The following is a 15,425-nucleotide window of genomic DNA, read 5'->3' as shown; positions in this document are numbered from 1 at the left end:
TTATATGAACTTCAGCCAGGTGCGGTGGCTCACATCTGTAATCCCACCACTTTGGGGGGCCGAGGCAGGCAGATCACAAGGTCAGGAGATTGAGACAATCCTGGCTAACATGGTGAAACCCCATCTCTACAAAAAAAAAAAAAAAATTAGCCAGGCGTGGTGGCATATGCCTGTAGTCCCAGCTACTCAGGAGGGTGAGACAGGAGGATTGCTTGAACCTCGGAGGTGGAGGCTGCAGTAAGCTGAGATGGTGCCACTGCACTCCAGCCTGGGCAGCAGAGCGAGACTCCATCTCAAAAAAAAAAAAAAATTATATGAACTTCAAATTTCAGTACCCATAAATGAAGCTTTACTGGAACACAATCCTGTTTATTCATTTACCTATTATTTATGGCCGCTCTGGTGCTCCAAGGGCAGAAATGAAGTTACAACAGAAACCATATGGTTTACAAAACCCAAAACATTTACTACCTGGCCTTTCACACAGTTTGCCAACTCAATATAAGAGTAATCGGCATCCACATGGATTTCTAAAACAGGCCTTTCATGAACATCTCAACAAATAACAGAGTATAAGGCAAGACTGCAGATCCCTTCCTCAGCCAATCTTTCCCCCCACTGAAACCAGATCAGCATCATTTTGACCAACTACATACTGGACTTCTGCATATGATTTTGTATGAAGGGGTATTAAACGAAAATAAAAAACTTAGTTTATAAGTCAGTATCTAGGCTACAAATTATATGAAGTATGTTGCCAGGGGTTTATAAAAGTACTTAATTGGACCCCACAGTTGGTTAAGGTACTCCTTCCCTTCTTTGTCAGGAGGATCATTCAAAGTCCTTTCAACCTTCTAGTCACAAGATGAGTCACAAATGAAAATACATTAAAAAAAAAATTTTTTTTTGAGACGCAGTCTCGCTCTGTCACTCAAGCTGGAGTGCAGTGGCGCGATCTCAGCTCACTGCAGGTTCCGCCTCCCGGGTTCACGCCATTCTCCTGCCTCAGCCTCCTGAGTAGCTGGGACTACGACTACAGGTGCCCGCCACCACATCTGGCTAATTTTTTGTATTTTAGTATTTCACTGTGTTAGCCAGGATGGTCTTGATCTCCTGACCTCGTGATCCGCCCGCCTTGGCCTCCCAAAGTGCTGGGATCACAGGCGTGAGTCACCATGCCCGGCCAATGAAAATATATTTATAATGACTTCCCTACCTATTCCCTATCTTTTTCTTCCATTCTTAGACACAGTGATAGTTTAATAATCGATTAGGATATAACTGTAATTTCCTTATGAAGAAAACTAAAGCTATGATATACTATAAAACATAAAGCATTTCAAGGCAGCCAATTATCCAAAACATATTAACTGGTAAATTAAATATACCTGTTGGTTATCTTGTTTGGGATAAGACGGAGGCTATTATTAGGTAGAGAGTAAGTACCATGTCACTTTACATTGTCCATTCATATCCACATGATGGCAGACTGCTCTTCAACAATGAAGAGGCATAGAATCTACTTGTTTTACTTTGGTAAACTGACTTTGGCTATCAATCAACAGACTTAATGTCCAAGTCTTATAACATTTTTCAAATATGTTTAAAATTTAGGTTTTCCATAAAATCAAACCACTGTACACTAAAAATAGAGAAATACAAGGCAGTGAAATCAAATCCTGGCTTGAAGAAATAACAGTCTGTGGGCAACTGGTTGTTTCTCAGGTCACCTCAGGGGACAGATGGTCCCTAAGGTGCAAAAGAATGAACCGGTGCTGATATATGACTGATAAGTTTCAGCAACAGGCCACTGACCATTTCAATTCCCAAGGAACATAAATTACCTTTTAGCCTGTGTATTTACACACAAATATGCAACCTGCAAACTTCTTCTGAGGACAGATGTCAACTACTTTTTCATTTTTGTTTTTATGGTCAAAGTAGTAAACTTACAGATGTATCTAAAACCAATTTTAAAACCAGCTTCATAACATATGCTGTAAGTAAATAAATACCAAAACCTGGTAACACTAGCATGGAGAAAAGAAAAGCTGAATTAGAAAGACATTCCTTTACACAACTTAGTCAAGACAAAATACACATTACTATATGATGTTACACTAATTATTCCAATAATTATTTACTTAAGAGGAGGGACAAAACAGTTTCGTTACATTAAATCTTTCTCTTACTCGCCATCCCCACCTTTCTACTCCATTACTGCCTCCTAATACTTTCCCTTCCCAAGGAGATTTGAGATTAAGAAATAGCCCTTGCCCTTCAATCTAGAATTAACTTACCTTTTATTTTTACATACAAACACTGGATTTCCCAGAGCTGTCTTTTAAAGGAGTTTAGATTCTAGCTCTGGCAGGAAAGTCAAGTGGTTAATCACAACCATAGTTGTTTCTCTACTAGTGTTTAACATGTACCACATAAACTAACTGCTAACATAGCCAATTCTAAGGTCATTTATGTGAGATCTTAAGACTGAAAATACAGTTTTAATTTCTGCCTTTTTCTCCAATACATAATCCCTTTTTTAAGTCTCTTAACTAAATTAGATGCTGGAATTGATCCAGCTAAGTAACACCAAAAACAAAAGAGGAATAAGAAAAAATGTAGGTATCTTTATCTATATACTTACCTTGATCCTGTCATAGGACCTCTTCCATCCTTGTCATATCCCCCACGCCCTCTACCTCCTCCCTGTGACCCGCCATATCCTCTATTATCTTCTCCATACCTACTCACATCACGACGGTCATCTACAAAAAAGAAAATATTACACACAAATAACCACTCTCATTTCTAAGGCTTCAAATAATCATAAATGGCTCTTTAGGCCACACATATCCTTATAGAAAATGGCACATGCGCACACAACTCAAATGCAAGTCATCATAAAATCATCTGGAATTACATGTTTTTCAGAATTATATCTGTGTCAAATTCCATTCTGCTAAAGTGATATGGCAAAACAGCAATGTGGAACAGTATGAGTTAAAATACAATCTTAGCTACAAGAACCTTAGTAACTTAGATGAAAAGCACTAATCTTTTTTTTTTTTTCTGAGATGCAGTCTCGCTCTGTAGCCCAGGCGGGAGTGCAGTGGTGCGATCTCGGCTCACTGCAAGTTCCGCCTACTGGGTTTACACCATCCTCCTGCCTCAGTCTCCCAAGTAGCTGGGACTACAGGCGTCCGCCACCACGCCCGCCTAATTGTGTTTTGTATTTTCGGCAGAGACGGGGTTTCACCATGTTAGCCAGGATGGTCTCGATCTCCTGACTTTGTGATCCACCCCCCTTGGCCTCCCAAAGTGCTGGGATTACAGGTGTGAGCCACCGCACCCGGCCCCCCAATCTTAAAAGTTACTTCTTTCTTCACTTCGGAAACGTTTAAATGTAAATTGAGCATGGACAAGGAATAACTGAATCTTCAAACTGAGAGATTATTAGTGAATGTGCTTCCACTTTTATTCATTCACTTATTCATTCAATTATTCAACAAATGTTTACTGAGCACTTGTTATGAACCAAACCATGTACTAGGCCTTAAAGGTACAAAAATAAGTGCCCCAAATCAAGTACACCACCAACACCAAAAGAACTGGTACCAGCAGTATTGTCAAAGGATCAGAGTTCACTGAGACAAAAAGGAAATTCATGTAATCAGTCATCAAAAGTCATGACCATTTGGAGGTCTCCAAGTTCAGAAGTAGAAATCTGATAAACTAATTTTGATTACCATGAGAGGGAACATATCTTCAAAGTTACCCTAAATTTTGACAAACAGGTGAAATCCTCCGTGGTTCTTTTAATCAGAAATTCATACAAATAATTTTGCGAGGGGGAAAAATAATAATAGAGGTCAGTAAATCTTACCTTGTGTGTGGTGGCTGTAATTTTCCCTTTGTGAATGATAGGACTGCTGGTTTTGATTATAGGAATCATGCTGCTGATCATAATTTGACTGCTCATCATATGAGCCTTGATGTTGATCATAGCCTGACTGCTGGTCATAGGAATCTTGTTGACCATAGTCTGGCTGGTCATAGGAAGGTGCTCTTCCACCTTGGCTAAATAGAAATGGAGAACTTAAGAGACTTCATAGGAAGATTACATTTGCTGAAGCAAGTTGACTGAAACTGTAAGGGTCCTGACTAGTTAGACATTAACCATATTTATGACTACCTTCTTGTGGTAATTAGTTATCTGCAGTCTCCTGGAACTCCCTTCAAAAGACAATTCTGCTAACATTAAAGAGGTGCTATATTATGAAAAAAAAAAATGTATCTTTGAAAACTGTAGTAAAGCAAAAAATTACTATAGTTTTTACTATCTCCCTGAACTTTTTTTTTTTTTGACACAGAGTTTCACTCTTGTTGCCCAGGCTGCTGGAGTGCAATGGCGTGATCTCGGCTCACTGCAACTTCTGCCTTCCAGGTTCAAGCAATTCTCCTGCCTCAGCCTCCCAAGTTGCTGGGATTACAAGGCATGCGCCACCACGCCTGGCTAATTTTGTATTTTTAGTAGAGACAGGGTTTCTCCATGTTGGTCAGGCTGGTCTCGAACTCCTGACCTCAGGTGATCTACCCGTCTTGGCCTCCCAAAGTGCTAGGATTACAGGCGTGAGCCACCGCGCCCAGCCTGTCTCCTAGAATTAAAAAAAAAAAAGTAAAAGATGCTACAAAGTACGGGAATATGTCTGACTCTTTAATAAACACGCCACAAGAGTTGAGTCCTTTTAATAGTTACAATAAAATACTCTATATCACTTAATTTTAACAAGCATCATCTCTTAAAATATTTTTAGATCTTTTCTCTTAGAATTATCTTTAGAACCTACAGTATAGTCTTCTAAACATCTTCAGTGATAGTACATTTTAGAAAACAGTAAAGGAACTTGCTTTGTAATGCAATTTTTTTATCTGAAAAGAAGTCTATCAGGTAATGAGACTGCTTATTCCATCAATTCAAAAGGAAAATCCTAAGTATCTTCAGAACAATATTACTGTATTAATTACATGCTCTCAGGGTGTGAATATTAAAAGGCAACATTTAATTGGATTTGAGTTCCAATAGGTTTACTTATTTAAAAAATGGGCTGGAGGGAGAACAAAAAAGATCTCCTAATAGTTACATTTTATTCTTCACCAGAGGATCAGAACAATCTATTAAAAGATCAGTATGTTCCCTAACTCCCTATTGAAAGCACAACACAACTACAGTCCAAACCCTAGCATTTTAAAATGGCTGTCAAACTTAACATTTCTTTTCAGACTACATTTATAGGTCATGCTTCCAAAAATACATCATTTATAACAGGATTCTCCTTAAATTTAAGACTAACCAACAAGGCTTGAGGAGTTAATTCTCTTAATGTAGTATGTCTTCTGAGTATTATTCCCCACATTTGTACTCTACTTTCTACTTTTCAAAACACTCTCACATCTGTAAGGGTGGTAATTTGACCTCACAAATCTTTCCTCAATGCTTTTATTTAATTTTCTTTTTCTTTTTTTTTTTTTTTTTTTTGAGATGGAGTCTCGCTCTGTCGCCCAGGCTGGAGTGCAGTGGCACGATCTCAGCTCACTGCAAGCTCCGCCTCCCGGCTTCACGCCATTCTCCTGCCTCAGCCTCCCGAGTAGCTGGGACTACAGGCGCCCGCCACCTCGCCCAGCTAGATTTTTGTATTTTTAGTAGAGACGGGGTTTCACCGTGTTAGCCAGGATGGTCTCAATCTCCTGACCTCATGATCCACCCATCTCGGCCTCCCAAAGTGTTGGGATTATTATTTAATTTTCACTTAGAATAAATGTCTTCATTGTAGAGAGAAAACACTAGAGACCTCAGTTTTTAGCCACATCACTTGATAGGCCAAATAATTTCTTTACCTCTGTAAAGTGGGAATAATTACTGACACTATTTCATAGTGGTATCTGAAGATCAATTACATTAGATAGTGCAAAAGCATTTCACAGAATGTAAAGCACAATTTTTAAAAAGTAACTTGCTATTAAGTAAATAGCATAAAATTAAGTACCAGCTCTTCAAATCTGAAAGGTAACAACTTCATAAAACCTGAAATTTATCAGTAAATATTCACCTACATATATCAACAAATAAACACATTTTAGGATATCTGATATATGTGTAAGTTTTGACCCTTTTAAAAAATATTTTTGTCCCAGAAAAGGTAATATATTCAAATGGTTCAAAAATAAAATGGAAATTTAAAAACAGATATTGAGAAGTCTCATTCTAAAGGCAGGTTTTTATTTAATCTCAGGTATAAAGCAGAGGTCCAAAATTTTCTAACATTTTTAAGGACATCAATTTATAGCTAAACAATGATTTCACAAATACATAATAAGAATCAAATGACAATGCTATTTCCACATTCTCCATAATATACAGTTTTGAAATCCACACTTCATTAAAACTTTCCTTAAAAAAAAAAAAAGTCTAAAGCTAGGATTTTGTTGGTTAAATCTGTTTAATATCAGTGTTACTCCCACTGCCCAAAACAATCTCAGTACTTTACTATTTCCTTACCTTCCTGATGATTCCATGTTTTGCTGCTGTCCCTGGTTATTATATGGTTGCTGGCCATATGAGCTCTGCTTTTGATTCTCATAACCACCATAGGACTGTGAATAACCTAAAGATTAGATGAGTATATCATTTAGTGAAGGCTCTGCTTTTTCAATTTCTGAAACAACAAATTTAACAAACTAGTCCAACCTGACTGACTTTGTCCATAACTGGAGTAACCGCTGTAGTTCTGTCCATAAGAGGAATCAGTCGTTTGCCCATAGCCAGAATAGCTCTGAAATTTAGGTAAATACTCAAGTTTCATCACCTACTTAAGATAAAAATAACTACTTATGAAGAATACAATTTATATTTCAACCTACTTGTGGTGCTTGTCCATAGCCTTGGTTGCCTTGATTTCCATAGGAAGAATAACTGCAAAAGAAAAATGTAATACTTGAAAGAAATGTGTTAAAATTTAAAAGTTTAAATGAAGACCTTCCCTGCATTTTCAATTTTCAACTCAAATACAAGCTTCTTTATTGAGAAATCATCAATCTGCCTGTCTCTAGAGTCTAAATTGAAAGGTGATGACCAAAGATTGTTAAAGAAATACATGAAGTCATTCCCAGATCTCCTGAATGTCAAATACCCCAAAGTTTTGTTTTGACAGTCTCGCAGAAACAAAACTTGATCAGAGCTAGAAAATTCCAAGAGAATTATGCTTCGGTGTGGGGTAATAACAACTACATAGCAAGACCTATAATAAATATCTGAAGCACAAAAATGATGACTACACAAAAAATGAATACCTTACTCAATTTAATTACATCTTGACAGATTAACTTTTTCCTACCATTTGCCTTAGTTAAATGTCTTTAACTCCCTAAAAGATGCACAGGGAGGCACTAGAAGTCCAGTTTAAAAGCCTCAATAATTAGAGGCATGTTTATCTCTAGAGTACAGTTATAGAATGAAATTATGCCGTATCCTCAGTGTTGTAGCAGGGCCTGGCACATAGCTCAATAAATATTTGTTGACTGACTAAATAAATGTACCCTCCTGTGATTTGAATTTTAATTTTATAGTATATAAGCTCTAACAAGTCAGAAACAAACTTTCTGAATCTATACTATGACTTCCTAATATCCAAAGAAAACTAAAACATTTGCAAAACTTTTTTATCATTTTAAAGGTATCAAGTGCTAACAAGATTCCTTAACTTCTGAAAATATATTTCATCAAATAAACATTCTGCTAGATACCTACTAGGAAGTTAGCACTATCTCATGAGATCAAAAAAGTCAAATCAGTTTTGTTTTTCAAGAAGCTTAAAATTTGATATCTGAGGTGCTATTCTGAATACCTCACACTGAGCTGTAAAACATTTATCCTATAAGTTGAAGTCTGTATTTCTCATAAGAGAAGCCCACTGCATATATACATTCACATAAAAATAGAACTTCATTTTTATTGTGAGCATGGCAAGCACACTAAAAAAAAAACGCTAAATATTTATTTTATGGTATTTAAAAAACATGTGCTCTGAATAAACACATTAACATATTACACACCATCCTAAAACGCTTTCTCTAAAAAACTGTTGAGTTCAATTGCTTAAATTTTATTTATTTATTTATTTTTTTGAGACAGGGTCTCGCTCTGTCACCCAGGCTGGAGTGCAGTGGCATGATCATAACTCACTGTAACAACCTTGAACTCCTGGGCTCAAGTGATCCTCCCGCCTCAGACTCCCAAGTAGCTAGGACTACAGGTACACACCACCATGTCTGGATAATTTAAAAAATTTTTTTTAGAGACAAGGTCTTGCTATATTACCAAAGCTGGTTTCTAACTCCTGGCCTCAAGCAATCCTCCCACGTTGGCCTCCCAAAGTGCTGGGACTAGAGGCATGAGCCATAGTGTCTGGCATTAAATTTCTTTAATAATTGTTTCTTTTAAGAGATTTCCTAAATAAAACATAAACTTTACAATACCAAGGAAATTTGTTTTAATCTCTAGGAGGTATATTCATTGATGCAAACAGATTTAAGAAAACGAAGAAGCCTACCGCAGTGGCACACGTCTGTAGTGGAGATTAGTTACTTGGGAGACTGAGGCAGGAGGATCGCTTAAGTCCAGGAATTTAAGGCTGTAGTACACTATGATTTGCCTATGAATAGCCACTGCACTCCAGCCTGAGCAACACAGCAAGACTGTCTCAAAACATAAAGAAAAACAGAAAAGGAATAAATGTTTTACAGCACCTATTTACACTGACCCTCTTCACTCTGTGACAAGTTAATATTTAATTAACTTATGACATCCAGACATCAAGTCTCAAGAGAAGCTTGACAAAATTCACCTCAGTTATACCCTTTCATATTATTAAAATGTATGTATACTTTACCTTTGCTGCTCACCCCCAGACTGACTGTAACTTCCAGAATCTAGAACACATAAAAAGAATTTTAAATCTTATTTAAAATTATGCTTCCTTCAAAGGCTGACTTTAGCTCATACAGAAGAAATATGGTAAGAAAACGTGAAGAATTGCAGAAAGAAAAACTAACCCAAGTTAAATACTATGAAACGAGAAATTTGTACAAATAGTATTTACTTTTTACAATAACGACATATTTGCAAACTACTATTCTACATGTGTGCTGAGGGTCACAAGAAGCCAGTGAACAAATGTAAATCAGTGAAAATCCATTCTTTAAACAGACTCAAGAGCTTAAGCAATATTATTATATATAAAAAGACATCTGTTAAAACTAATCAGGTCCAAAAAAGGGAAAGACATGCACTATGACATCCTCAGGATTACATCTACTTGTATATCCTTACCACCCCAAGATATACACCATTCCTCTGTACTGGACTGCTTTGGCTGTCAGCACCAACAAAAATATTTCCAAAGACTTGCTAAAAAAAAAAAAAGCAGCTAAGTTAGTTGCTCTATTCTGATTTTACCAAGCTTTCAGGGATTCAGCCAATTGGCATAGCAAGTCAGCAATATCTGCTTGTAGCTTCAATTGAGCAATTAAAAAAACTACCAAGGGACCGGTCATGGTGGCTCATACAATCCCAGCACCATGGGAGGCTGAGGCAGGCGGATGGCTTCAGACCAGCCTGGCCAACATGGCGAAACCCCATCTCTACAAAAAATACAAAAATTAGCTGAGCATGGTGGCATGTGCCTGTAGTTCCAGCTACTCGAGAGGCTGAGGTGGATCACCTGATCCAGGGGCGGTCAAGGCTGCAGTGAGCTGTGATTATGCCACTGCACTCCAGCCTGGATGACTGAAAGAGACTCTCAAAAAAATTTTTAAAAAGGTGGGGTGGGGTGGGGATGGTAACATATAAAAAATAAATACAGAATTTGAACTCTGAGCTGTTCTCAATACTTCAAAGTGTCAATCATATCAAAAATTACTGAAGAGGTTCTATTTATCTATCCTTTAGGCTTTACTCAGATTCAAATGAATGACCTAAGTATGTGATGCATAAAAGCAATTTTATATGAAACACTTTTGCAACCACAGAAAATGGCTCTAAGTTGCAAACTGTTGACCATCAGGCCCAACCTCACTCAATTTGAAAAAATCACTGCTGTCAAATTGTTCTAAAACTCACCAAAACCTAATGAAATTGGTAACTTTTTCTTTCTTCTTTTTAAAACATGAAGTCTTCCTGTCACCTATGCTGGAGTGCAGTGGCGCCATCACAGCTCACTCCTGGGCTTGAGCCATTCTCCTGCCTCAGCCTCCTGCATAGCTGGGACTACAAGTGTGCAGCACCACGCCAAGCTATTTTTAATTTTTAGAGACAGGGTCTCAGTAACTTCCTCTTTTTAAAATTTAATTATACAATATGTCCCTGTAACAAACTTTTTCATCCAATTTATAAAAAGCTACAATATGAAAATATTGCCACCGAATATAAGTGGGTGACACCAAATTTGCCACTTTTCTGCAGTAAAGCTCTCCAATTAGACCAAATAAGATTTTAATGCTTAATTTTAAGAATAGTAAATGAAGGCCAGATTTGGTGGCTCATCCCTGTAATCCCAGCATTTTGGGTGGCCAAGACAGGAGTACTGCTTGAGCCCAGGAGGTCGAGGCTGCAGTGAGTCATGATTGCAACACTGCACTCCAGCTTTAGCGACAGAACGAGACCCTGTCTCAAAAGAAGAAAAAAAAAAAAAGAATATTAAATGAAATCTTGACACAACTACTACTAGGAATATGGAGGGCATAAAACTAGCTGAAATGAAAAAGAAAAAATTACACATCATTGCCAGGCCCGTGAAAAGATAACTAGAGTTGTAGCTAACAACCAAATAAGAAAAATCAGAGAAGAATACACAATCTAATTAGGACATTAAGAGATTAGATGCCTCTATGAAATGACAGGAAATCAGATTCTCCTAAATCAAAGGATGAAAAGGGCTATGGGGGGAAAACAATGAGTAAAACAAGGTATTTGCGGATGCATGAAGCTTTAAACTATATCCTGAAGCATGGATGTAGGTCCCCCCAGTGACAAAGTATATAATCGCAGCATATTTTCTTTAGGTTCAGGCAAAGTTTTAGTAGGGTACAGCTCATAGGTCCTGTAACCCTATCTCAAATCTAACAGTAAGGTCCTTAATCTTAACCTAGTCATTTCAGCCCTCTGAAATTATAAATCTAACTTCTTTAGCTTGCTTGCTTAAAAACTCCAAGATGATCTAGAAATAAGACTAGTAAATCTGACCCTTGGTTAAATTCTTGGGTGATAAAGTGTAGACGTTTTATATTCACCAGAGAAAATCAGTTTATAAATTAAGGCATTCCAAACAACTGTTGTGATTATTTGACACTTGTGCTTTTTGTCTAGACCTATGAATTATTTAAAGTGCTTTCAAATTTCCAAAAGTGTATAGTTTTGATTCTCTTTGTGTTTTTTCCTAATACTCCACTGCAGCCAGAAAAGTTATTTTATTATTCTTGGTATTTGTTCGGATTTCCGGTTTTGCTTTTCCCCCTTGGCACGTCCCGTGTGCCTGAAAAGAATTATGTACTTTCTAAATTTCAAGTGAATTATATCAGACTATAACATTATGCTCATTAGCTGTATCACTCATATTTTACTAGTGTTTGGTCTAGTCTTAATGATGTTTGGTCATATTCTTACTGTTTACCTGATCTATTAATTGTCATATAGTGTATTTATATATACACACACACACACACACACACACACACACACACCCCTTTTTTTTGAGACAGAGTCTCGCTCTATCGCCCAGGATGGAGTGCAGTGACAGGATTTTGACTCACTGCAACGTCTGCTTCCCAGGTTCAAACAACTCTCTTGCCTCAGCCGCCTGAATGGCTGGGATTACAGGTGCCCACCACCTCACCCGGCTAGTTTTTGTATTTTTAATAGAGATGGAGTTTCACCATGTTGACCAGGCTGGTCTCAAACTCCTGACCTCAGGTGAACCACCTGCCTCAGCCTCCCAAAGTGCTGGGATTACAGGTGCTAAGCCACCAAGCCTGGCCTGTTTTCTATATTATTAGGCACATAAAAGTATAGGCCTATGTTCCTGGTGAATTTCCTTTTAACATTACATCTGAACTTTATTTTGGCTAGTAACATAACTTAAAAAAAAAAAAAAAAAAAGAAAATCAGCTGGGTGTGGTAGCCCACACCTGTAATCCCAGCACTTTGGGAGGCCGAGGCAGGCGGATCACGAGGTCAGGAGATGAGACCATCCTGGCTAACACGGTGAAATCCCGTCTCTACTAAAAATGCAAAAAAATTAGCCGGGTGTGGTGGTGGGCACCCGTAGTCCCAGCTACTCAGGAGGCTGAGGCAGGAGAATGGCGTGAACCTGGAAGGCGGAGCTTGCAGTGAGCAGGGATCACACCACTGCACTCCAGCCTGGGCAACAGAGCAAGACTCTGTCTCAAAAAAAAAAAAATTCACCTTTTAGTTGGTGTTTGCAAATTGCTTGAGCTGAGGAGTTCAAGACCAGCCTGGGCAACACAGAAAGACCCTATCTCTTCAAAAAATTTTGAAAATTAGCCAGGTAAGGCTGTGTGCACCTGTTGTTGTCAGTCCCAGCTATTCCATTAAAAAAAAAAACCCAGAAAAAAAGAAAATTCAAAGTACTTTCTCTCTAAACTCTAAGGATCATTTCATTATTTTCCAGCTTCTTAAAATATTTAATTAGTCTGTTATCAATCATACCACTGCTTCCTCTTTTCTCTAGTAGATTATTGGTATTTCATAACCTGCATTTTCATATCAATGTATCTAGGTATGAATTTGTTTCATGTTTTAAACTAGTGTTCACTTCAAAATGTTCATTTACTTTGGAAATTATTGATTCTTCCTCCATTTTCTCCTTCTCAACCTCTTATTAGACGTATGACAGGAGTTCTTAATCTATCTCCCATAGTTGTTAATTTTTTTTTTTTTTTCCCCCAGGACAGAGTCTTGCTCTGTTGCCAAGGCTGGAGTGCTTAGCACAATCACAGCTCACTGCAGCCTCGAACTCCTGGGCTCAAGTAATCCTCCCACTTCAACCTCCCGAGTAGCTGGGATTACACACGCATACTGCCACATTCAGCTGATCTGTTTTGTACTTTTTGTAGAGATGGGAGTTTCATCATGTTGCCCAGGCTGTTTTCAAACTCCTGAACTCAAGCGATCTACCCACCTCAGCCTCTGAAAATGCTGGGATTATCGGCGTGAGCCACCATGCCCGAAATCTTTCATTTTCATATCTTATCCCCCTGAACTGAATGCTGGAAGATCACATCTACCTTCCACATCTGAAAGATAAATCACATCCATCATATCTGTAATTCTTTCTTCTACTAGGTCTGCTATCCAACTTACTCACTTTTTCTAATTCTAAACATTTTATTCTTTTTCAAATCTATGTGGCTTGTTTTATTAACACCTTAATCTTTTTTTTTTTTTTTTTTTTGAGACAGTCTTGCTCTGTCACCCAGGCTGGAGTGCAGTGGCTCAATCTCGGCTCACTGCAACCTCTGCCTCCCAGCTTCAAGCTATTCTGGTGCCTCAGCCTCCCAAGGATCTGGGATTACAGGTGCCTGCCACCTCGCCTGGCTAATTTTTATATTTTTAGTAGAGACGGGGTTTTGCCATGTTGGCCTGGCTGGTCTTGAACTCCTGACCTCAGGTGATCTACCTGCCTCGGCCTCCCAAAGGGCTGGGATTACAGGCGTGAGCCACCGCGCCCGGCCAACACCTTGATCTTAGGGTTGATTCCTTCCTTTAGGTTTTTTTTTTTTTTTTTTTTAAATAATTTTAAACATAAAAATATTCTCTCGCGGCCGGGCGCGGTGGCTCAAGCCTGTAATCCCAGCACTTTGGGAGGCCGAGACGGGCGGATCACGAGGTCAGGAGATCGAGACCATCCTGGCGAACACGGTGAAACCCCGTCTCTACTAAAAAATACAAAAAAAACTAGCCGGGCGAGGTGGCGGGCGCCTGTAGTCCCAACTACTCGGGAGGCTGAGGCAGGAGAATGGCGTAAACCCGGGGGGCAGAGCTTGCAATGAGCTGAGATCCGGCCACTGCACTCTAGCCCGGGCGACAGAGCCAGACTCCGTCTCAAAAAAAAAAAAAAAAAAAAAAAAAAAAAATTCTCTCAGATAATGTTAGAGGCTTTAATCCTGTCATTGACTCTCATTTCGGTGAAATGTTTCCTAAAGCTCTGCAATTTACTATGAACACATCTTTTGCAAGGCTTGCTTTATCTGAAATTCCTTGTCATCTAAACTGTGAAATGTCCTCCAGAAAATGTTTTTGATTTTTTTTTTTTTGAAATGGAGTTTCTCTTGTTGCCCAGGCTGGGGTGCAATGACACAATCTCAGCTCACCGCAACCTCCACCTCCCAGGTTCAAGCGATTCTCCTGCCTCAGCCTTCTGAGTAGCTGGGATTACAGGCATGCGCCACCCTGTCTGGCTAATTTTGTATTTTTAGTAGAGACGGGGTTTCTTCAGGGTTAGTCAGGCTGGTCTTGAACTCCCGACCTTAGGTGATCCACCCAGCTCGGCTTCCCAAAGTGCTGGGATTACAGGCGTGAGCCATCACGTCGGGCCGTTTTTCATGTGTTTAACAGAAACACCAAGAGTATTACCAGCCCAGAAACCATTTTTACGTTAATTTGTCTTAAGGTTTCCTGGAGCCTAAATGTCCATGCTACCCTGTTATCTCTTATGTTGGTACTAAGGTTTTCTCCAGTTCATTCCTTCACAGAATGTGCAGTCCTTCGACTCCATAACACATTAAGTCTACAATTTGTGTTAAGAGTCTCAGTTCCCATTACCTGTCATTAATGGTCCATACGTTTTACCTCTGGTCCTTATGCAGTTACTTGAGCAATAAAACTCAGGTCTCTAAAAGAGGTGTACACCTTCCTCTCCAGTGTAACTGGCAAGTTAGCTCTTTGCCTACCATGCTGCCTCCTACTTCATTTTTGGCACTGGGGGTTCGTCCTTAGTTTTCGCATTTTAAAAAATCTTTGTAGATAGATTTTCAAGTTAATCGTGGTCTGCCATACTGCCAGAATGAGAAGGTATCTTGACTTTGTAATTTTATGTGTGTAACTAATCTGAATTTGTAAGGTGTTAGATAATTCACATTTGTAAACAGTATCTGAATATAAGACTCTGACTTATAATTTCTACAATTTTGATTTATTGATTACTTAAGTGCTTATATTTTATTAGGTTTTTTGGAGTGGTTGAGTCAATTGGGTATATTAAACTGGATATATCAAACATATGTAGTCTGGAATGTTTAAAGGACTTAACTAAAATTATTAATGGCATTAGTTGTTTTGGGGGATTTTAATA

General features: G+C 38.5%; 1 protein-coding gene across 2 annotated transcripts in view; it reads right to left on the bottom strand.

Moving 5' to 3' along the window:
• Positions 1 to 15,425, bottom strand: part of LOC105485124 (TATA-box binding protein associated factor 15) — a 39,280-nt gene that overhangs the window by 21,728 nt on the left and 2,127 nt on the right. Inside the window, exons 2-7 of one of the 2 annotated variants that reach the window (XM_011747323.2) lie at positions 8,949 to 8,988; positions 6,922 to 6,973; positions 6,749 to 6,833; positions 6,560 to 6,665; positions 3,887 to 4,080; positions 2,648 to 2,768 (exon numbers count right to left, since the gene is read on the bottom strand). In XM_011747323.2, coding sequence (XP_011745625.1) covers positions 2,648 to 2,768; positions 3,887 to 4,080; positions 6,560 to 6,665; positions 6,749 to 6,833; positions 6,922 to 6,973; positions 8,949 to 8,988 — 598 coding nt within the window. The remainder of the gene's footprint in view (positions 1 to 2,647; positions 2,769 to 3,886; positions 4,081 to 6,559; positions 6,666 to 6,748; positions 6,834 to 6,921; positions 6,974 to 8,948; positions 8,989 to 15,425) is intronic. The other variant, XM_011747324.2, reaches the window with a different exon arrangement.

The sequence above is a fragment of the Macaca nemestrina genome, chromosome 17, assembly GCF_043159975.1.
Source record: "Macaca nemestrina isolate mMacNem1 chromosome 17, mMacNem.hap1, whole genome shotgun sequence".
Taxonomy (NCBI): Eukaryota; Metazoa; Chordata; class Mammalia; order Primates; family Cercopithecidae; genus Macaca; species Macaca nemestrina.
This window is presented reverse-complemented; position numbering and strand designations above follow the sequence as displayed.